The sequence below is a fragment of the Phacochoerus africanus genome, chromosome 4, assembly GCF_016906955.1.
Source record: "Phacochoerus africanus isolate WHEZ1 chromosome 4, ROS_Pafr_v1, whole genome shotgun sequence".
NCBI classification, from domain to species: domain Eukaryota; kingdom Metazoa; phylum Chordata; class Mammalia; order Artiodactyla; family Suidae; genus Phacochoerus; species Phacochoerus africanus.
Genome location: NC_062547.1, coordinates 114,810,621 through 114,835,850, shown reverse-complemented (window position 1 = coordinate 114,835,850; position 25,230 = coordinate 114,810,621). Strand labels below are relative to the sequence as shown.

Sequence of the window (25,230 nt, the reverse complement as noted above, 5' to 3'; positions counted from 1 at the left end):
CCCAGATTTGGAAGACCTGGGTGTGGGTTCCGATTCTACCATTTACTGCTGGGTAGTTTTATTTTAATCATTTAATCTCTCTAGCCTTTACTCTTCATTCCAATTTAATAAGTGGAGAAAACTCAGCAATATTTCTAGAATCATGAGGAGAGGTTTTTCAAAATTACTGAGTTATTTTTGTCTTTCTTTGAGTGTAACCATGGAATTATACTTCACTCCTTTTAAGTACCAAGCTTTCTTTCAGTCAATGTCTCTATCAGACTTCCTTCAAGGCTTATTTTCCTTGAGTTCCCGTTGTGGCTCAGTGGAAATGAATATGATTATTAACCATGGGAACGCAAGTTCAATCCCTGGCATCGCACAGTGGCTTGAGGATCCAGTGTTGCCATGAGCTGTGGTGTAGGCCGGCGGCTACAGCTCTAATTTGACTCCTAGCCTGGGAATCTCCATATGCCTCGAGTATGGCCCTAAAAAGCCAAACAAAAAACAAACAAACAAAAAAGCATTACTTTCCTATTATCAGAGGTTAGGGGATAGAGAGCAATTTTTAAAGAATCCCCTAAGTTTTCAAACAACTGTTAGAAATAAGTGTTAACAAGGAGTTGTCTTGTGGTACAGCTGGTTAAGTGTCCAGCATTGCTGCTGTCGTGGTGTGGGTTTGATCCCTGGCCCAGGAACTTCTGTATGCAGTGGATATGGCCCCCAAAAAAGTCCAGAGAGAATGTATAATGTTTTGGGATGGAAATGCTATAAAACTGGGTTGTGATGATCACTGTACAACTATAAATGTAATAAAATTCATTGAGAAACTTAAAAAAAAACAAACAAGAAAAAACAAGAAAAAAAGGAAATATGTGCTAATAGTCAAAGACTAACACAAAACTGGTACCAACTGATAGAAAAATGCAACACAACCCTAAATATTTCATTCTGCTCATGTGGTTAGGCATTAACCTATGCCTCTGGTTAGGCACTTCAATCTTTATTCTTCCTGATCAAATTGTTAAATTGCTTTCTATCGTCTCTGCTAAAACCCTAGTTTGCACCTGAGGTCGCATGTACCGTAAGCATTATCAGGACAGCAGTGTGTATCTACAAAGCACTTCTGTTTTCAAAGGGCTCTAACAGTCTTATTTCATGTTTCTCACACTAGACCTGAAGCAGGCGTGTGATATCAGGCTCATCTCATAAATGGGAGCTGAGCCCGCAGTCATGCAGCTGACAGGGAGTGAAGGTGTTCCACCTGTTCACAGGTGAGAAGGGCAATGGGAAGCCAGGTGGCCACAGCCAATGGAGGCCAGACTGCAGAGGGCCTGACTGCCCCTGAGTCTGAACCAGTTCAGTAGGCAACAGGATTTTTCATCCAGAAAGTGATTAGATTTATATGACAGGAAGAGAGCCAGTAGAAGGAAGAATGAAAGGACCAGCTAACCAAAAAAAGAGGTCATCTGGAACACAAGCAGATTGTGTTCTTGGATTGTAGAGGGTAAAACCCTACACTCACTGATTCCAGAGTCAGCTGGGGCTGCTTTCAGAAAACCACCATGGGAAAGAATCATCTAGAAATGAAGCTAAGGTATAGCAAAGGTCCTTCAGCTGGTTTACACTCTTTACCATCCTGTCCAGGCCTGGTGGTGGCAGCCTGAGGCTCAGAACCTTTGGTACCCTCCACTCTATCCTTTCATTCTCTTTAGTCCACGAGTTAATGACAGGTTTCCTGAGAGAGTCCATCCATCTCTAGTGTACTCTTTTGTGGGTTAAAGGAGACCCGCAAAAGACCATAGCAGAATCTTAGAACACTCAAAAGCATCACTTGTCAACAAATTATTACCAAGCCCCTACTAGGTGCGGGCTCTTTTCTGGGCAGAGGGATAAAGCAAAGCATCAAAAAAAAAAAAAAAAAAAAAAAAAAAAAAAAAAAAAAAAAGCCCAGGTCTCAGCAAGCTTCCATTCTGACCAATACAGTATCTCCTTGTCTGTCATGCTTCCTGACCACTTTACCCCCAGAAATCCAGACAAGTCTTTTATTCCCTGACCTTCTTCAGATATTTACTGCCTTATCACCTTTTCTGCAAGGCCTTCTCCAAACACCCTATTCAAATCACCTTCTAGAATTGCCCTTCCCTCCTTTTTCCCTTTCATAATAACACCTATCACTAACATATCGTTCCCTTATTTTTTCATCTTTCATTATTTTTTCTCCTCCCACAAGAATCACAGCTCCGGAAGAGCAGGGGCTCTTGTCTGTTTAGTCCATGACTGTACCCCTAGTGTCTTTAGGAGTAACTGACACCTAGCAGGCATGAAATAAATCCTGTGAGCAAACAAGGCCTTTTGACACTGAGATACAAACACAGGCCTCTAACAATCACTTGTATTCATTATTACTAGTCATATGAATTTTCCTACATAGTCAGACATAAGTTCTTCATCTTGGACATAGAGTTTTAAAGCCCTAAATATCCAAATTTGTAGGCACTGATTCTTCCTTTTCTGGCGCGCTTCAGTTCTTTGTTCTTAAGCTAAACATTTTTTTCTACTCTATCTTCTTTTCACACTTAGACTGTTTATTAAAAGATACTTCCCATAGAATCCATAACCACTTACTACTTCCAACTAAGTGTATGTCAATTCACAATATCAACATAGCTCTGCAACATATAAAAATGAAGACAAATGTCTAATCTTTTATTCTTTTCAAAGTAGCCTCAGATTTTAAAAGCAGGCAAATAGGTAAATTCAAGCAATTCAATGTAATTAAAAATCCACACCTAATAAAAACTTCCCTTGGCTCTTCTTCCTCTAATATACCTTTATATTTCTCCTGAAGAGTTGGTTTTTTACTGAAAAGATTTGAGGTTTTTTTTTTTTTTTAGGACATTTGTATTTCTAGGAGAAAAGATATGAATGTACAAAGCCTCTGGTACAGAAATAATTAAACATTATGCTTTCTATTTCTCTAACTCCTGCGAAACACTGGCTAACAAGAAAAAACAAAAGAAAACTGCCAGTACAGCTGATCTTAAGGCCTGGTTTTCTCACCCACTAATTATGTGACCTGAGGCCAGTTTCAGCTTCCTTATCTGTAAAAAGAAGCTGATATTCCCTGACCTGCTCACCATACAAAACTTTTCGGAGAATAAAATAAATTAGTCTTCGGACATGCTCTAAACTACACAGCAACAGTCAAATGAAAAGTATAATGATGTTGCCTAAAGGGGATGTCCTCTTAATTATTCCTCAAAGCACAGTAAAACCTATAGCATTTCTTTTTTCTTCCCACCCCCTACACGACGTATAGTATAAAAAGTCATTTTTTATAGATATATTTTGAGATATACCTTTGACTGTATAGTCCTCAGATTAACCAGATGAATGTCACATGGCAAAGATGACATTAATGGAGAGAATTCACCCAGCAGCTGAAGGGTGGGCACAGGGACCTTTTCTGTCATTGGAAAGACAGGATGATTCAGGAAAGAAGAAGTTATGTGGCTAAGGAGGGAAGGATAACTGACCGACTTCTTTTCTTCTTCCTAGTAAGAAAAACAAAATTGCTTAAGAGTTATGTATTTACAGTTCTTATCATGTTAATTGAATGACCAGACAGGGCTTAATGAGGAAAGAAATACAAAAATATATGCGTACTCTAGTTTCATTCTATTTTATAAATGCACAGTGGATTACCACATGCAGTTCTAAACGATACAAGAAAACAATATCGACTTAATGCTCATGTGTAGAAATAGGTCTTTCCCATTGCTTTAAAACTAAACATCCTGACGACATTCTCCACAAACATTGTAAGACAGGGTACAACTTTTATGGAAATTTTGTCTCAATCTACCACAGAACTCTCAAAGTAGATGGGTTGGGACATTCAAATACCACATACAGAGTTCCCGTCGTGGCGCAGTGGTTAACGAATCCAACTAGGAACCATGAGGTTGCGGGTTCAGTCCCTGCCCTTGCTCAGTGGGTTAACGATCCGGCGTTGCCGTGAGCTGTGGTGTAGGTTGCAGACGCGGCTCGGATCCTGCGTTGCTGTGGCTCTGGCGTAGGCCGGTGGCTACAGCTCCGATTCGACCCCTAGCCTGGGAACCTCCATATGCCGCGGGAGCGGCCCAAGAAATAGCAAAAAAGACAAAAAAAAACCCCAAAAAACCCCCCAAAAAAACAAATACCACATACATTATCAAATGTTATCCCTTTTCCTCAGGTTTTATCCATTATATTCTCACGGATTCACTTATACACTTGATTAGACTGTTACATATTGATCCAAAGCTGTGTTCTATAAATAATATCCAATAATAGGATTAAAAAAAAACCCTCAGGATAAATAAGGTCTGAAAATAACACAGGTAGCATATCCTGATCATCTGCTTTCTTTAAATTTGGTAAAATCATTATCAGTTGCTTCACTTTATTCTAAAAATAGGAACTAGTACATGTGTGAAAGAACAGCTATCACACATTTTCAAATATTAAGTAAGTCTACCAAGACTGGGGATATACATATGGAGATAACATATACAATTAATTAAATCAATGACTAAGTAGAACCTTAACCAGTAATACCTAAGGTGTAAAAGCAGACACAGAAAAGCACTAAGAAGAAAGCATAATTCACGTAGAAAGGTCTGATCACCAACAACGACTGGAGAAAATTTAATTTTGTATCTCAGTTTTGGAAATGACTTTTTTCACTGATATCTTCTGATTTTGCATCCTTTTTAAAACAGAGGGCTCAAATAAAAGGCTTGGCTACTTATCTGTGAGAAAAGACAAAATTTATAGAAGATATAGAGCTTAAAATTCAGAATGTCAGATTAGCATTGAAGTGAGGGTGTTAGCAAAGAGTGCCAGCAGCAAACTGTATGTCATTATAATTCAGACCATGGAGAGAAAGAGAAAAACAAATTTTTTTTAAAGGCAACAGAGGCACACTACACTATTAAGATACTGACAAAAAATATTGGGTATGAAAAGAGTTGTTAAAAAAAGTATCCATTCCATTTCCTTTTTAAAAGGAAAGAGTAAATAAGCATACACAATAATATTCTTCAACAATATTGAAATTTAATGCAGCTTGTAACATGAACAGAGTAAGAACATTTTCAACAAGATGCTTTCAATGTACTCAAAGATCAAAGGACTTCATAATCTAGGTCAGGATTGCCAACAAAATCACTTTTAACTAATAAAAGATAAAAGATGCTTATAGAAAGGAAAACACCTGCCTTATCAGATTCAGGAGGCATTAAGTCCATTCTAGGTCAAGGAACATTCAGAAAAAGCTCTCTGGCATTGTTTTGTGCTGCAGAGGAATCCCTGGACACTTCAGAGAAGAGGCAGGTTACTTCCGGGCAGATTATCTATACCTTAGAAGTACTAATGGGCATATTTACCATTTTTCCAACTCAGTTCTCCTGACCCTCAGTGCTTCCCCCAGATTGACCATATATCAGAATGGCTTGGAAAGCTTTCATAAAACACAGATCCCTGAACCCAAGCTCAGATCTGCTGAACCAGAGTATCCAGAAGTGGGACCCTGGGAAGGTAAAGTTAAAAGCTCCCAGGTAACTGTCACATGGTCAGTCCCACACTGCTCTGCTGACCTGTGCTAGAAACTGCCACCCCAGACATCCTCCCAATCTTTTAGGGAAATAAATCAGAGCTCCCTCTGGAATCAGAAGTATGAGCCTCACCCTTTAACTAATTTTGGACTGGAAAAAAGATGCAGACTTAAAAACATGCTAAAGTCTTGTCAAAGGATACTATGCCATGAATGAAAGCACCTTGAGCACTCAAGAACTGTGCCATATTTATTGCCTCCTAAGCAAGATAAGGAAGAGAACTTAGTGGAAGAGTTGTGGTCTGGTGCCAGAAGAGCTCTGTGAGCCAGTAACCTATCGACACTGGCCAGGCCAGGTGAGACAGAGTCTTAGGGAAAGTGTATCATTCACACACTTTAACACGTTTATAGCAACAGGCAGCTCAACATGATATTTAACTGTGCAACCATCACTATTTTGATTAATCTCCTAGAAAGGTAATCTTTTAACTATAACTCTGATGATAAATCCAAAGACTATAAAACATATTTGCTATAGGAAATCTTAAACGTTTGAGCTATAAATGAATTCTTCAGCCTTATAGTAATGAATATATTATTATAAACATTATTTGGCTTCTTGTAGGTTGGAGGGTTGCTCACTGTACAAGTTTGGCTTTTTCCTCGCAGCCTGCTTGAACTGAACCAGCGTTTCTAAGTACCTTCTAATCCAAACCACATCATGCTGAGGTCTTCTCCACTGGGTTTCAGCCCTTATATTATAAGTCAGAACTTCCCACCAGGCTCCTCGGTGCCCTTCATTAAGCCCACACGAATTATCTGATCCTTAAACATCAAAAGTTTCCATTTCTTCTACATCAAAAGTTGCTAACTTATTAAGATAGTAAGAGATCATTTTTTTCAGTCACCTTTGTTTACTCAGGATGACCTGACACCTGGTGAGAACTTGATAAATGTCTGTTGATGATTAACTGATTTATAAATTATTAAGTTAACAAGCAATGCAATATAAATAAGGGAGAATATTACTGTAGGGGGAAGGATAGGGTAAAAAGAAAAAAGCGGGAGAAGGTGAGAGAATGAATGAAAATATATAGACTTATGAGATTTAGAGATTTAGATATCAATACAATCTAGCACAGAGCTGAAACCTGGCAACATGTGGGCCGAATTTGCCTATTTAGATATGTTTTGGTAGTTTTGCATGGTATTCAAAAGTTATTGGTTTTTCAGCTACCTCTCAAAAAAAAAAAAAAAGCAATTTCACATTAAAATCATCAAAAACATCAATAATAACAAAAACTCCCCCAAACAGATAACTGGTTTTTTACCCCCAAAACTGGAAACTGAAGTCACACTGGACTCCCGCATTCCCACGTGGAAACAATCACGTGAAGCCGAGTTGTGGCTCTGAAGTGGGTATGTGTCCATCCTCGTGCTCACCACAGACTCCCTGATCCCCTGATTTAAGCCTCTGCCCTTAAACCTGACCACCCTCCCTCAGGCCATCGCTTCCCTGAGCTCTGTCAGCATTTGGGTTGTTCATCCGGTCTCTCCCTACTTCCTCTCTGTATATGTAAAGAACTGGTATCCAGAGGAAAAACGACACCGTTGTAACATTTGAACACTGTTAACTGTGCTGTCATTCCTAGTTCAACGACCTCTTTACTTCAGCAGTCAACAACAGGAAGGCAGGAGGAAGCAAGGGTCAAAGTCATAAATCCTCAAAGGTCAATGCTGATGAGATAATTCCTATTTTCCACTTCTGCTGCCCTCTGAGCACTGTTGCCGTGGACCACAGTCAACCTCCACAGCCACAGTCCTCTACTGGGCATCTAGACTTCCAGCAAATATTTATCATCCCAGTCTTGTTCTCACTGCCCCTCTGCACAATGCTTGAAAACAGGATGCATTTCCATTCAGTTATCCCGGATTATTCCCGTCGGGCGTGAGCAGGCTCAAGGGTTCCTACTAAAATGCCTTCCTTTCCAAGGAGTGTTTCCTCATCTCAGTTTCTACCATTGATGTTTTTAGTCATTAGCCTGACCTGAAAATAAAAATAATTTCTAGAAAATTTAAGTGATATATAATATGTAACACTTATTAATCCAATGTCTTTTTAATCAATTTCACTAAAAATTAAAACTTATTTTTTCTTCTCTAGTTCATTTTTTAAAAAGAAACTCTTGATTGAAGCTCAAGAATCTACAGTTGAGCAAAAAAAAAATTAAACCAACCCAAGATTAAAAAACTCTGAGTCAAATTTAAATCAATTACTATCCAAAGAGTTTTGAATGAGAATAAACACATTATTTAACTTCTAAGTGAAAGCTTTATAGATCTGACATGAAAATTCTTATTGCCATAGTTAAGAGAAGTCTTGTAAATTAGTGTCTATATAGAGAGAAAAATCATAAAAGCCAGAAACATTTCAGGAGGAGTAAAAGATAGTAACTGCCAGCACTCAGACAATAAGTTTTGTATGCAGTTTTAGTCCTAAAGCTAAGCTATCTTGTCAGTAATTGATTTAAACCATGAGTCCCAAGAACTGGTATAAATCTTGACATCTAAAATGGGTATTAAAAATCTTTTTCCTAAAAGAGTCTAAACACTGGATGAATTCTTTGCCTTAATTAGCTACTGCTATTTCATTCAATCAACTAGTATTTTATTTACAGAATGTCTACCACAGGCCAGGAGGCCCTGTGGAGCACATGAAAATGAAATAGACAAGTCCCTAGAACCTAAGAGGGGTTATAGAACATGCATCTGGTGACAAGGCAGTGAGCAGTAACTGTGGTAAATACAGTGTGCAATGTACTATCACAGTTCATTCATTTGTGCATGTGTGTATTCATTCATACAACATACACTGTGTATTTGTTCTGCTAGGAACATACTAGAAGCAGACAGAGACACAGCCCTTACTCCCAGGGAGTATATGGTCCACAGGAGGAGAAAGACAATGATCATATAATCACACACACACGAAGGAGAGATGCCTGGTTCTGGGGGAGCACAGGAGGGGATGTGACCTGGTCAGACTGATGCAGTTGATGAAGTGGGCTCTGACTGAGAGTCCCTGGGCAGAGAGACTGAAAAGGTATGTGCAAAGATGCTGTGAGGATAGCATGTGGGGGGCTTATGATGGAAAGGAAATAAGCTGTCCCAGAGCAGAAACAGGGAGAGCCATGCTGGATAAGGAATGGGGATGGGCGGGGCCCATGCTATGAGGAAGGAGCTTTGCAGGCTGTGCTAAGGATCTGGCTTTTTTTTTTTTTTTGTCTTTTGACTTTTTAGGGCTGCACCCATGGCATATGGAGGTTCCCAGGCTAGGGGTCCAATTGGAGCTGTAGCTGCCAGCCTTCGCCACAGTCACAGCAACGTCAGATCTGAGCTGCATTTGCGACCTACACCACAGCTCATAGCAATGCCAGATCCTTAACCCACTGAGCAAGGCCAGGGATCGAACCCGCAACCTCATGGTTCCTAGTTGGATTCATTTTCGCTGCGCCATGATGGAAATTCCCAGGATCTAGCTTTTATACTGAGAATGATGAGAAGATGGAGAGGGGTTAAGCAGAGCACAGTGAGGTCAGATTTGGTTTTGAAAAAACAAAACCCACTTTTTACTAAGTTAAGAACAGTTAGGGCAGAAAGGAGAGGGTGGCGTGGATGTGCATAGGCTACCTCCAAGAAACACATGATGCTAGTTCAGATTAGAACTGGTGATGTAAGCAAGTTGATAGATTTGAAATATTTAAGCAATGAGATAGCCAAGCATTGGTGATGACTGGTGAAGCAAGTAAGGGAGAAACTTTTATCAGAGATGACCTCTAGGTGTCTGCCACTGGATGGAAGGTGGTGGCCAGTTATCAAGGCGGGAGGGGGGGCACTGGAGAAGGGCCAGGTGTGGGGGGAAGGGAGATCATGAGAGTGACTTTGGATATATCAAGCTGAGATGCCCTTAGAAATGGAGGAAGAAATGCCAGGAAACAACTACATAGATGGATCTGGAGCTAAGAGGTGAGACCAAAGCTGGGGGTAGGGGGGAAATGTATTTGTGGGTTCCATCTGATGCAGAGGAAGAATAAAAGGAGAAAAGGAAAAGGCCTGGGGTTGAGCCTTGGGGGCTCTAGTATTTAATGGCCGAATAAAGAGCTAGCAGAGCAAACTGCCCTAGAGGTAGGAGGAAAACCAAGCAAGCAGACAGCATGGAAGCCCTGGCTGGGCAGTATTTTAAGACATGACAATGGTCAGTGTCAAATGCTGCTGAACGGGGAAGTAAGATGATGATGGAAAACATCCACTGGATCTAGTGACGCCGGCAAGAGTGTATGTTGGAAGCTAAATCCCGACTGAAAGGAACTGAGTGTGAGACGGAGGTGAAGATACAAACTCAGCTCGTCAACTCTGGCTCAGTGGAGTAGAGAAGATGGGATAGCAGTGGAGGGGAAATGAAAATGCAAGCATGAGTGACAGCTGCTTTTTTGTTTTTATTTTTAATGGAAGAAAATGAAGAGTGTTTAAAAGCCAAGAGAAAGGGGCAGAGGCAGGGAAGGCGGAAGGGTGGCTAATACCAGTTATCCTCTGGAGGGAGTCTGGGGTTGGTGCCAGGGACAAGTGGAGGGACTGGCCTATGATGAAAGGAAGGGAAACATCCCCTTTGTAACATGAGGGAAGAAGGAGAGAGGAACAGATGCTTGGCATCCAGAAGAGAGAGTCCCATCAAACAGCTGTTCTCTCTACAAAGTAGATGGCAAGGCCACTGCTGAAAAGAACAGAAAAGATTTGAAATGGTCAGTGCAGAAAGAAGGACAGCAGAGTAGGAGAAAAGGGGGCATGTCAAGGACCATCTGAAGTGGGTAGTCAAACAGTATATAGAAGGCTCTGAGGGTAACTTTTTCACTGTCTGAAGAACACTATCAGGTGGGTTCTCACTTTTGCCAGACTAACATGGAATGCTGGATTTTTGCTTTGAGGAATGAAAATGGAACAAGATGACAGACAAGTAAATCCACTTTGAACAGATGAATCTAAGACAAAAATGAGTACTCTAAGGTTTCCAGTAAATTTTACTAAGCAAACTTAATCTCCTAAGTATGTGACCAAGCTCTGTTCTTTAAAATCAACTCCTATTTCTTCCAAAATAACTTCAGAGGATTTCACCCAAACTGATTCCTTAACATTATTTTATATCTACATAAGAAGCAGAAATAAAACATAACATGGCATAAATGCAAATCTTACATGATAAATGTACGTGAAGTTCTCTTTCTTGTGATTACAGGCTAAGACTATTATAAAGATATCTCAGTAGCGAAAAGTGCAAAAAATAAAGAAAGTACAAAGCCATAATTTTGGATGACAAAGAGCAAGAAATATCAGAACATGAGAGTTTTTTTGTCCTACCATGTTCACGACACTTCTTTTTTCTAGCAGTATTCGAAATAAATTAGCTGTAATCTTGTTATCGTGGACACCTTGCTCAAGGCCACGATTATCATCTTGCATGAGTCTTCGATCCATGATAACTTCAATCTGACCTACCAAACAATCAAACAGGCCAGGCTTAGTCACTAAGAATCAGTTAAATATAAGGCAGGATCTCAACATAAGTTTCTCCTCCAGTCAGGGTGACAGATCTATACAACAACAGTACCATGCATAGGCTTTTGTTTTTTTCTTTCAATTTTTTAAAGTTTTATTGAAGTATAGTTGATTTTCAATATTGTGATAATTTCTGCTGTACAACCAGGTGATTCAGTTACACATGTACACACATCCATTCTTTTACGGATTCTTTTCGCAGGTAGATTATCACAGAATATTGGGTAGAGTTCCCTGTGCTACACAGCAGGTCCCTGTTGGCCAGTCATTCTATATACCAGAGTGAACCCAGAGATTATCACACTAAGTGAAGTTAGACAGTGAAAGACAAACATCATACGATATCACTTATATATAGAATCTTAAAATGTATACAAATGAACTTATTTGCAAAACAGAAATTGACTCCCACACTTTGAAAACAAACTTATGATTACCAAAGGAGACAGGTGGGGGCAGGGGGAGGGATGGACTGGGGGTTTGGGATTGGCATATACACACTACGTGCTTCCTCTTGATAATAGCTCAAAGCAGCTAGTACAAATTCATAAAACAGGACTGTCTTTCTCCTTTTCTTCATCAGTGTCTAATTAAAGAAGAAATTTAAAAATGGGACAGAAGAGTTCAAAATTAAAGTGAAACTTAAAAAATGAATCAAAAGGGTAAATTATCCTCCATCATGTTCCATCATAGGTGATTAAATATAGTTCCCTGTGATGGAGGATAATGTGAAAAAAAGAATATATATATATGTGTGTGTGTATATATATATATATATGCTATGTATGTATACGCACACACACACAAGTGTATGTATATACACCTGGGTCACTGCTGTGCAGCAGATATTACAGAGCATTGTAAATCAACTACAATAAAAAATTAAAAAAAAAAAGAAAGGGTAAATTAAAGCCTCCAAAACTTTTAGTGGCAGCCTTTGACATTTTAAACTGTTTATGAGGTTCCTTAAAAAAAGGTATATTGCACATGGAGTAATAAGGCAAATACAGAAGGAAAGGATCTAAAAAGGATCTGAAGTAAAATTTTAGGTTATTTGATGAGTGGTGATACATGAAGCCCTAAGATTTGGAGAGAGCATGACCCCCCTTCCCTCCCTGACACTAGGTTAGAAACATCCCTACTGTCCTCCCTCCTACAGCTCAAAAAGTTGTCAGACTTGGTTCCTTTGTTTGCTGTGCAATAATTCTACAACTCCTCTCCTTTAAGCTGTAAAAGCTAATGTTTAGGTTACAAAATTACACACTAAAAGAAACTGGAGAAAAAAAAAAAAACACCCAGGGACATATTTATACGTTTAAGATTATACCATATTTTATTTTATTTTTTGTCTTTTTGCCTTTTCTAGGGCTGCTCCCAGGGCATATGGAGGTTCACAGGCTAGGGGACTAAACGGAGCTACAGCCACTGGCCTACGCCAGAGTCACAGCAACTCAGGATCCGAGCTGCTGCGTCTGCGACCTACACCACAGCTCACGGCAAAGCCAGATACTTAACCCACTGAGTGAGGCCGGGGATCGAACCCTCAACCTCACAGCTCCTAGTCAGATTCGTTAACCACTGGGCCACAACGGGAACTTCAATATACTGTTTTAGATGACACAGACGAACCTATCTACAAAACAGAAAGAGATTCACGGACATGAAGAGCAGCCTTGTGGTTGCCAAGGGGGAGAAGGAGGGAGTGAGATGGACTGGGAGTTTGGGATTAGTAGAATGCAAACTATTGCATTTCGAATGGATAAACAATAAGGTCCTACTGTACGGAACAAGGAACTATATTCAATCTCTTGGGATAGAGCATAACAGAAGATAACATGAGACGAAGAATATATATATATACATATACATATATATCATATGTATACATACATACACATATATATACATACATATATCAGCAGAAATTGACACAACACTGTAAATCAACTATACTTTAATAAAAAAAGGAAAAAAAAAGAAAAAAGATTATATCAAATCTAAAATTATATGTGCTTAAACATATATATTCACCCACCCATTCATTCATATTTGCCATTATATTGAGCAATCATTTGGCATAAAAAGGGCACATAAAAGATTTTAGTAACTATTGCACTTACATAGTCAAACCTACTCTGCTTAGGTTTTTCTTCTCAGTTTAGGGATCCAGAACATAAAACTATCAGCAATGGCTAGAATTTTCATTTTTACTCGCTTCATACTTTATAAGACAACCGTTTAGAACATGTTCCTCAGGCACTGGGGGTAGCTGCCCTCACGCCCAGCTACAGCTCGCTCACGTCATCAAATGAGTATTTCAATCTTTTGGCCATTTCAACTCTTCTCTGCCTCCAAACATTCGTCTACACACTATGTGACACTACTGTCTCCTGGCCTGTACCCAAACTGTTTTTAGGTCCAAAGCTCTGCCAATACCAGGGTATCTGGGCATTGATACCAGTGTCTTTTATCAGGGAAGTGAGACAACACTGTTTGGTTCATAGCTGCTTGAATCCTATGGTCTAGTCCACCAGTGAGAGCCCAGTTTTGAGAATTTAAGGCAGGGTTTAAAAATGGGTAGCTCAGGAGTCACCTCTGACACAAGGCGGTTTTATGTCTTGATTTAAAAAAAAATTATGTCAACAGTGACAGAATGGGCAACTTCATGTAAAATTCTAGACTTCTGGGCTTCTCTTCAAAAACAGAAAATTTTGGCAGTACTGGGTCCCTGTCTCCAAAGCCACAATGAACTCACACTAAGCAGTGGCCACTCTACTGTACATGGGGGATGTGCTTTGCAATGTGTTCAAATCCCAGTACCCCTACTGGATCCCCACGTGAGGCTGTTATTATTTTTATAAGTGTACTCATGTCTGGTACGACCTCCTGATTTTGCTTAGTGAAGGCCACAAAGAAACATGAGAAATAGTAAGGTTTTCTGTGTGTGGAAGTTCAGAATGTATGTACATGCCTAATACAAAATGAATATACCAGGCATCCACACACATTTATTATCTGCCTGGCTCCTTAACACACTTGTCTTAGCAACTCTTAGTAGGTAATGAGAGAAGAACAACTGACACGTAAATGATAATTAAGAATATGTATTATGGAGTTCTTGTCGTGGTGCATTGGAAATGAATCCGACTAGGAACCATGAGGTTGTGGGTTCGATCCCTGGCCTCGCTCAGTGGGTTAAGAATCTGGCGTTGCTATGAGCTGTGGTGTAGGTTGAAGAAGTGGCTTGGATCCCGCGTTTCTGTGGCTGTGGTGTAGGCTGGTGGCAACAGCTTCGATTAAACCCCTAGCCGGGGAACTTTCATATGCGGTGGGTGTGGCCCTAAAAAGACAAAAGACAAAAAAAAAAGAACATGTATTATGAAGGACAAAAATCTCCCAATAGAAAGTTTTACAAAAGTCAGTGTCTACTGTCTATTTTCCCCTTCTCTCCACTTCATTCTCTTTTGTGGAATCCTTAAAGTCCTGTCTGTCACCTTGTTACCCCCAGACCTGTACTGTCTGTACTGCCTTTCTTTTTTCAGGTAGCAGTGTCCTAGAAGGATGTGATTCAGAGAAGGACCTAAGGCTGAACTGCAACATTCCACCTTTGCAAACTTGGTTAAGCTATCTAAACTCTAAATTATCTAAACTTATTTTAATCTGAGTCAGAATTTCGCTCTCTATTCAGTCACAACAATAACAGAGACTTTGGCAAAACAATTGGGCTATCAGAAGACGGAAATTATCTTTAAAAGTAATCAGTTTCAGGTAGTTTTAGGCCCTTCAATCTTCCTTTGAAGATTGAGGAAATTTATTCTTTTCTGCTGGCCTCACAAAGCTCAAAATTAACTAACAGTCTAGTTCTTAAAAGAAGAAAGCTTGTGACTGGAGATGATAATTTAATACATATGACTCACAGAAAGATTATACGCTTGAAACTGAAACTTCTAAGAGCAAAAAAATAATCTAAACAATACACACCACTTTTCAAACTTGAAACACCTAAGGACTGAGCAGCGAGCAGGGTCAGGCGATACTGGGCATCCTGGATATATGCCATTGTAGTCATCGGATAGACATTTGCTTGAAGAGGCAATTTGCTCATTGTCATTCTGGGTTGAATCTGTAAGACCAAACAATTCTCATTACGAAAAAAAAAAAAAAATCAAGTGATATTTACACATGTACTTAAAAAAATTAGTATTGACTACAGATGGCTTTTCTTTCAGAGAAAAAAAGCACCTTTCTTGTTCAGTGAAACAGCTAGCTTAAAAACTAAAACATTCTTCAAAACAATATTAAGAAAAATCCTGAGCATCTTGGAAAACAATGTTTAAGTGAGAAAGGTAGAACTTGTCCAGATTTTTTAAACAGGCATTACTATTTAAATTCAGAACAAAAATCCTTAACAAAAGTCTTCCAGTTCTCCAATATTTGCATAAAATAAATTACAAAGGTATTAAGTATTCATTTCTCATCTAAATCTAACATACTGCTTTTGTAATGAATGCTAAGCATAATAGCTGTCCCTTTTCAAGAAATATCTCTTGTAATTCTTAAATACCAAAGACCTCCCATCAAATCCTCTAACATATTACATTATAATAATTAAATGCTTATTTATATTCAAAAACTATTCAATGCTTACTCTTCTTGTTTAGTTCAATGTAGATAGTTCCAAATTCCAATTTTTCTTGGTCGAGTATCTGAATGCATGTAAGATGACTCTAACTTTATTTTTTGAGAGAGACCAACAATGCACTAAGCTAGTCTGGGTCCAGCAGACTCACTCCAACCTCAGGAGGAGATATCAGAGACTGTTATCAGAAATCTTACTCACACCCCACAAAAATGGGCCATCTATTCTTTTATATTCATGGAAGTCTGACATGAAACCCAAAAAAGGGGAAGTGCAAGGCACACATAAGAGTTAACTTGTACTGAGGACCCATGAACGCCAGGCACAGTATAGGGTAGTTCATAAGTAAGATTTTTAATCTGCATAACAACCCTGCAGTCTGCTGTTGAACTTACTGGTTCTGCATAGCATCCCCCCCAAAATTCATGTTCACCCAGATCCCATGAATGTGCTTTTATTTCGACATATGGTCTCTGCAGATATCATCAGTTATACCAGATTAGGGCAGGCTCTAATCTAAAGAATGGTGTCCTTACAAGAAATGGAGAATTGGACACAGAGAGACACACACAGAGGCATAAAGGAGAAGACCATGCAGCAGCAGAGGCAGAGATGCGAGTGATATGTCTGCAAGGCAAGGAGTGCCAAGGACCGCCTGCAACCACCAGAGGCTAGAAGAGTAAGGTTACACTTTCCCAGGGCTGATGGAGGGAGGGGAGCCTGCCCACACCTTGATTTTGGAGGCCTAGTGTCCAGACAGTGAGAAAGTAAATTTCTGTTGTTTTAAGCTACCCAGTTTATGATAATTCATATCATAGCCTTAGGAAATTAATAAACTAGTGAAAAAAACAACTGTAAAATATTTAAAAAAAAAAAAAAAGAGGACAGGAAAGCTAGCTTGAAAGAAACTTATCCTTTCCAATCCTGATCTTCCTTCTTCAAGGAAGTCGTATACTTAAAAAAAGGACATTTAAAATTGTCACAACTGTTACCTTCACTTCCCACCTGTAGGTCTAGATTTCTAGTTTGGCCCAAGGAACTACTCTTTCCAAGGTATGATAATGTACGAAAACAGAATGTGTACATGTATGTGTAACTGGGTCACCATGCTGTACAGTAGAAAAAAAAATTGTATTGGGGAAATAACAATTAAAAAAATGGCTTATTTTTAAAAAGAAGAAATATTTAGTTCGTAGACTTAAAAATAATATTTTCCTATTTATTCAAATGCTTGATCTTTGCAAAGAAAATTCACATTTTTATTCACTTCTAAGTTTTTTTCATTCATGTATACACCCACACACACAAATTATTGCTTCTGTAAGATTTTAAGAAAAGCTTTGCTTTTGTACACAAGGAAAATGAATCACCATAAAGCCAGGGCTTCATCTGAAAACCAAACAGCTGTAGTAGAATTAACATGTTAATTCAAAATGTATACTGCAATTTTTATGCTTTGCGAAGGTTTAAATTTAACTTTTGCAGGAAATTGTAGAAGAGAAAATCATCACAATCCCTTCCACTCATCCCAGTTGAAAATCAAAGTAACAGCATTTGTGAAATTATTTCTATTCATAGCCAGAAATTTCTAAGACGCTAATGTCTCAAAAACACCACCATGTTTTTAATAGTATTATTTCAAAGATACGTTGCTATTCATATATACTCTGAATCCAGAGATTTCAGTAACAATCAAAAGAGCTCTAGTAAATTAGAGAAATGGCAATCTGAAAATTTCTTATGGATCAATTTTCCCATTACTATTTCAAGCTATTAAAAGAAAATCTTGACGAAATACATACCTACTCATATGTCTAAATAGATAAATGTTTTTATTTGTATATCTCTATCTATGTACACATCCATGTGCATGTATAAATGTACACACATGCATACATCAGTAGAGAAGAGCTTTTCTGAAATTTAAAAGAGCCATTATTAAATCATACATTTAAAATATACATGGAATAAACTAAATATGCATTGATCAATTTCTTATGAGGAAAAAGAATATAGTGCATCAATTCTTAATTAATATTTCCTTTCAATTAGATAAATTCACATATATTTTGGGATCAAGGTATTTAACATGCATATTGATCACCAAGTCTTCCTTTGGGAAAAAAAAAAAATCCTTACAAATAGATGTTCTTTAAAATCATCTTGTGAATATTTGTTCTAACCTTGGAAATCTGGTTGAACACCTAACTTTCAAGTGTTTTTTGTTTTTGTTTTTGGCTATACCCGTGGCATGTGAAATTCCTGGGCTAGGGATCGAATCTGCACCACAGCAGTGACCTGGGCAGCTGCAGTGACAACACCAGATCCTTAACCAGATGTGTCACAAGGGAACTCCCAAGCATTTGCTAAAATTTACTTTTATTTTAGAAATAATTTGTAACCTTAAGCATATTTTTTCAAAGGCTCCAAAATTAACTGGCCTATTTTCATATATTAATGTTACCTACTACACCCACTCCTTAAACATTTTAACGGAAAATTACCTGGTATCCATTGAGGTCAGTATAAAATCTGTTTTGGCTGTTTATGCTAGAAGAAATTCTCATCGCAATCTCATGGTTACGTTCTTTACGGATGTCCACAACATTGGAAACTTCCACAGACTGTCCTTCTATTCCTAAATTTAAAAGAATACATATCTTAATAAAAATGAATTGCCCCACTTTTCCTAAATAAACTATACAGAACTCCTTCCAAAGTTATATGTACTGTCCTATTTCCTACTCCCTATCTTTACCACCTCTCGTATGCCAAATACTGACACAATTCATCTTTTTTTTTTTTTTTTTTTTGCTTTTTAGGGCTGCATCCTCGGCATATGAAGTTCCCAGGCTAGGGATCTCACTGGAGCTACAGCTGCCAGCCTACATCACAGCCACAGCAAGGCAGGATCCTTAACCCAATGAGCAAGGCCAAGGATCAAACTTGCAACCTCATGGTTACTTGTCAGATTCGTTTCCGCTGCGCCACAGTGGGAACTCCATCTTTTTTTTTTTTTTTTTTTTTTAAATCAGATGGTAGAAAACATTTGTCAGGGGCATATATAACTCAACAGAAGGATAAGGAGGCTGGAATAAGATACATGTAGCTGAAACATAAGAGGTACATGATGCTACAATGAGTTCTAGAGGGGAAAGAGGACATTAATGAGAAAAGGCCAGCCCCACTACAGGCCAGTCCACCTCTCATCTGCATTGCCATTCCTCAACAGAGCCATTCGAGCCTATGTCTTCACCAGTCTCACCTCACACACTGGAAATTAGGAGCAGTGAAATTTATACTTTGTTGGTTCAAGAGACAGTGTATCACAGCCCAAGATCTATATTGAGGAAAGGAGATAGGAGATCCAATGAGATAATTTATGGCTGTAACTAATATTACCATATTAGTATTTGTAGAGTATAATCTGGAGAGCTCCCTGGAACTTAAATCAATTTTAATTGAGTTTGGGATCTCTTAGGAACCCTGTTATGGAGTGATTCCATTTTGCCCTTCACTATATAGAGCAGAGGACAGCTTTAAAAAGTCCCAGATGTATCAAACGTTTTAATTTTGGGGGATAAGCCTGAAGTATTAACTAGTTTTTATCTGTTATGCTACCCTAACTATATCTTCAGGTCCTCAGTGAAGCCCTGGGTCTATTTCAGAGGGGGAGAAAGGAATCAGGAAGAAACCCAACACTATTAGTACCAACTGAGTGAGTATAAAAGATAATGTAGGATCTTCTACGAAAGAAAGCAACTAGGAAAGCAGTAAAGAAAAAAGATTGGCCATATCCAATTTCATACAGCTGAAGCTTTTTAAAGTGCCAAGAACCCTGGACACTTAGCCACAGTTGTTATTCATTATCCCCCTCTACCTCCTCACACACACTCTGTCACTCAACCAACAAACTCTTTAGACAAAAGAGCACTATGTACAGAAAAATGGGGAGGGGGAAAGAGTAAGGAAGACTTTTGCCAGGAGCCAAGAAGAATCCCCAGAGCTTACACAAAGTGACCCACAAATAGAAAAGAAGTTTGGATCTATGGGATGTGTGGAAAAAATGTAAATGGAGCTGGTCCAGGCACTACCGGTTTATGTGAAAAGTACACTGGAAACTGTACAACATAACAATACGGTGACAATATTAAAGGGGCTGCAGCTTCCATCAACAGAATTTTCAGAATGCTGGGAGAAACTCTTGCCTGGTAGATGCTGCTCTTCCAACTCAACAACCTTAATGAGAGGCAACTTCAGATTCTTACTATGATGAGTACGATCACCATGGGGAGGGGAAGGAAAGTGCCATTCCATTTTTTTTTCCTGCTTTATAGCCACAGTCTGAACCACTGACCTTTGTTAGTTACATACGCATGTATATTTCCTTCTGAGACTTACCAGAAGAACCTGCCAAGAGAGCTGTTCCAAATATCTTTACTTTGGGGAAGTTAAAAAAAAAAAAAAGCAAGCACATACACTGATGATAGAACAATACTATCTTCTTTGAACTACGAAACGCGTAACTTTATTATTTATTTATGATTTTTTTTTTTTTAAGGCCGCACTCATGGCATATGGAAGTTTCCAGGCTAGGGGTCAAATCGGAGCTACAGCTAGCCACCCTACATCACAGCCATGGCAACTTGGGATCTGAGCCACGTCTGCAACCTACACCACAGCTCACGGCCACGTAGGGTTCCTAACCCTCTGAGTAAGGCCGGGGATCGAACTCACATCCTCATGGACCTAGTCAGGTTCGTTACAGCTGAGCCACAACAGGAGCTCCGGAAACACATTACTTTAAATGCAAACTTTCCTTCCAGTATACTTACATGAACCAGTACATTTTTCTAAAACCAAATGAATTGTATATGAAATTTTAATAGACAAGCTTCTACAAATGAACCCAAGGATGCTCAAAACAGAGACTGTAGCACTAGGGATGCCAGTACTAATGCAGTGTTAGGGAGAACAGCAGATGGCAAGTAACTCTAATTTATTGGCAGCATTGCACGGGTCTCAGTGCTGCTTTATATTTTCTCCTCTCTAGGTTAGATATTCTCTCAGGGGTCAACAACATACATGAAATGAAATAAAAATCTTCACAAAGGAGGGCATCATTAATTTCAAGTCATATATCTCTGGCAAACATTGACAAAAAATATGCTTCAAGAAAAATTAATAATTTCATATTACCTCTAGCAATTATAAATTATTTCTGTTGAGAAAATCATCTTTCTCAAGCTCAGCATTATGTGCAGATCCTGTTGGGGCAACAAATGCTTAGAGCTCCTTTAAAAGAAGCCTCCACATCCATTCACCATTCAGCAAGGTATTAATTTAAATTCTGTGCCAGGACAGACTTTAAAAATAAGATCAGACTTAATATACTTATTATGAACAAACCAAATGAAACCTGTAATGGTAATAAAAGCAAGGAGGGATCCCTAAGTTCTCAAAGAAAGAAATTATTATTTTTAAAGAAAGAATATGTGTGAGGAAGAAAGACGACTGCTAACATTTCCTCTTCTGTGCGAGGAATTCTTTAGATGTGCCAGTCCCAAAGGAGCTCAAGGAACTGAGGGGAGAACTCCCCAGGAAGCAGGGGTGCAAATCTGGGGGCGCCAGTATCCGCTGGATCTCTGCACTATATTACTTTTACTAACACGGTTCTACCTAAGCATACATGGCCAGGGCTTTCTCAGCTCCTCTGGTTTTTCCTCAATCCTGGGAAAGGAAATATCTCTGACTTTGTAAGAGCCATTCACAGGGTAGAGGGAGGCATTATGATGCCATTCCTGGGATTCGACAAAGAGAAATAAGAGCCCAGAGCTCCCTTCGTGGCTCAGGGGTTAATGAACCTGACTAGGATCCATGAAGATGTAGGTTCAATCTCTGGCCTTGCTCAGTGGACTAAGGATCCAGCGTTGCCGTGAGCTGTGGCGTAGGTCGCAGATGTGGCTCGGATCCCCTGTTGCTATGGTTTGTGGTATAGGCCGGCAGCTACAGCTATAATTGGACCTCTAGCCTGAGAACCTCCATATGCTGAGGGTATGGCCCTTAAAAAAAAAAAAGCAAAAAAAAAAAAGAAAGAAGGGCTCTTTTGCTGGTAGCTCACATTTTGCACCCTTGAGAAGAGAGGATGGAGATTATTGATCCTTAGTAACACAGAAAATGCAAAGTAAAATCAAGCCAATCCACAAAGAAGCCAAAGGAGTCTTTTAAAACCCTGGAGCTCTTTATTTTCTTTCCTAGAGCCTATGAGCTTCTCAGAGACACTGACTGTCTCACATACTATCTTTGCATTTCAGTTTTTTTTTTTTGTCTTTTGTCTCTTTTTTGTTGTTGTTGTTGTTGTTGTTGCTATTTCTTGGGCTGCTCCCGCGGCATATGGAGGTTCCCAGGCTAGGGGTCGAATCGGAGCTGTAGCCACCGGCCTACGCCAGAGCCACAGCAACGCGGGATCCGAGCCGCGTCTGCAACCTACACCACAGCTCAGGGCAACGGCGGATCGTTAACCCACTGAGCGAGGGCAGGGACCAAACCCGCAACCTCATGGTTCCTAGTCGGATTCGTTAACCACTGCGCCACAACGGGAACTCCAGCATTTCAGTTTTTAACAACAATGTAGGCACGTGGTAGGTGCTGAATCACTGTTAAACACAATGAGCGATGATGTGAAAGGCTGCCCCTTCTCATGCGTGGCGAGCTGGCATGGAAGAAAGCAGACTGGGCCACAGATAAGGTTCAGAGAGATGGAAAGATGAGGAGCAAGTACTTCATTTTGAGCAAACACATGCATGTCAGAAGTCAGCTCAAGGACAGGTTCTATGTCTTATTTATCCTTATACTTCCAGAGCATAATAGGTAAAAGTCAGTGTTTGCTGAGTGAAGGGGGTCAGCTATATGGGCAATGAGAACAGCCAACAATTACCACGTGTTTACTATGTATCTTATGCTTAATATAGGCTTTACATATAACAACTCATTCAATCCTGACCCTAAACCTAGGAGGAACTTACCTCTGCCCTGCCCCAGATCACAAGACCTAGCAGCATCAGGACCAAAACCTCTTAACCATCATGTCTCAGTGGCAGACCATCTACTAGAAAATGTTGCAATTACTTTGGGACCAGGATTTGGGAAAGGCTTTGTAGTAACTCTAAGTAGAGAGGAGACCTCCAGACTAATTTTAAACAAAGAGGGCACTGATCTGGGATCTGATATGCTGCAAGAACTACTTAACTGAGTGAAATAAAATTAAGGGACAAGTCTTGTCAAGACCCAATACTTCTTTAAAACAGTCCAAAAGTCTCTCTTAAAATGTCACTTTAGAAACCAATATATTAAATATTAAAGACACGACCCTACTTATCTCACTTATCTACCTAAAATAAACACGAATCATGAGCACAAGAGTGTTTACAGCACACTGGTGAAAAGAGTAAACAACTGGGGAACCACACTAGACGTCCATCAACGGCTCATGAATAATAAAAGCAGGTACATCCATGTTATGAAATGCCATGTAGCAAATAAAAGGAATGAGATACCTCTCCATGCTGGCAGAGAAAGATCTGATTAAAAAAAAAAAGCAAACAGAGCATTTGGAGAGTATGAAAGCCTTTATGCTGAATACAGACAGAAACACAATCTTAGGGGTGTGTGTGTGTGGGGGGGGAGGTTAGAGTGAGAGAGAGTGAGGAGGAGAGAGAGACACACACAGATAACCTGTATTCATCTCTTGAGTGTGGACAGCGGCCAGTCAGATTCCAGAGAGATTTTACACTATATCCGTGATGTGTGAATTTTTTGTCAAAAGACTGTGTATGTACAGGCACACACACACATACAGAGTTTGTATTTTATATATAAAATACAGGGAGAAAATGAAACGAAGTAGGCAAGAAGTCAGGGTCGGAGGGCATTGCCCTCTTGACTCTGTTGCTCAACACTGGGCTTGAGGAAACCAAGAAATGAAACATACTCCTTTGAGTGTGGAGAGAAAATCTGGAGGGAGTCTCCAATGCGTCCTCTGTGCCTGGAAGAAGAGAAGGAGGAAGCATCTAGGATGGTGTAAATGACTGAGTCATGAAGATAGAAAGCCGGGGGTCATGACTCTGAGCAGCGAGAGAAGCCTCTGGAGAATCGTAGGCACAGGTCCCTTGCACAGTCTACGTTCTTCATGTCAGGTCACTATCAGATCTATCTGGAACAGCCTAATTCAGCCCTCTCCATTTGTCTAGATCACCTTTATTCTAGCAATTCTGAAATACAAAGCATACGTTTCCAAGGCTATACCTGATAAGTCAGACCCCATCTCACCACTCTGAAATAGTTACAGGAGTGAGAGGCAGTGGAGTGAGAGTCAGTGGCTTGGGAGAAAGAACAAAAGAGAGCCTCACTCACACTCCAGCAAGAATCCTCGATTTGATTAGCGGCACTCAACGTGTGCTTAGGTTAAATCTTCAGATCAAAAGGGAAAAACAACTGGCCTACATCCACTCCGGAGAATGAAAAGTGATGCTGAGCACTCCAGGTGAGGTGTTTAAACTCTTAAGCTAAGGTGTTTAGACAAAGTTTAAATGAAATTTGACATAAATAGGAAATCCTATAAAACGAATCCTCAAAAAATCCATCCAAGGTTTAAAGCAAGGTCTTCAGTGACTGTCCCTAAAAGTGGGCTCTGGGGCAAAAAAATGGAGCCTCGCTATCAATCTGCTGTTCCTCAAATCTGTGTCTGAACAGAGAGACCAAACCCTCCCGTCATAGCAGAAGCAGGACAACAGGAGCTGTCATGAAAAACCAGGGCTTCTAATTTTGAATATCTCCCCTTCAATTTTGGAGGTATTCTGTTTTGTATTTAAATCCTCAAAAATATAAAAACAATGTTCTCACTGTGTATTTACTTTGTGATACTGTTTTCGTAAACTTCCCCAACTCAACTGGGTGTTGACACTTACCATTATTAACACACACGGCTTCGTTCAACACACACACTTAAAATGACAATTCTCACGAGAGGATGTTTCTACGAGGCAAATACTACCATGACTATATTTTTTAAAAACTGTACTTCTATCTGAAAGTACCAAGAATAGAAACAGTAGCAATTCCCACACCCGGATGACCTTTTTCTCCACGTTGACTAACCCAACTCATCATCCATGACAACATCTAATTTATCCTCTGAGGTACTTGCTGATTTCCAGGTCTGTAAATGTTCACATTGATTATTTTTCCACAAGTGAAAATTTTAACATCTGCTTTCATGAATGTAAATTTCATTCTAAGACTCAAATTTAAGAAAATGATGATGTACCACTGGGCTTTATTTATAAAGCACTAGATAAATAACTGCTGCTACTTAGTGACCAACTTATCCCAAGCTAGGCCCTAG

The 25,230-nt window shown here is 39.4% G+C and overlaps 1 protein-coding gene across 1 annotated transcript in view; it reads right to left on the bottom strand.

Annotated features, from left to right (window-relative positions):
- The window catches only part of MAN2A1 (mannosidase alpha class 2A member 1), a 177,516-nt gene that overhangs the window by 9,117 nt on the left and 143,169 nt on the right, over positions 1–25,230 (bottom strand). Inside the window, exons 17-20 of the mRNA XM_047778398.1 lie at positions 18,332–18,465; positions 15,170–15,311; positions 10,991–11,124; positions 3,342–3,536 (exon numbers count right to left, since the gene is read on the bottom strand). Of these exons, the coding sequence (XP_047634354.1) occupies positions 3,342–3,536; positions 10,991–11,124; positions 15,170–15,311; positions 18,332–18,465 (605 nt within the window). The remainder of the gene's footprint in view (positions 1–3,341; positions 3,537–10,990; positions 11,125–15,169; positions 15,312–18,331; positions 18,466–25,230) is intronic.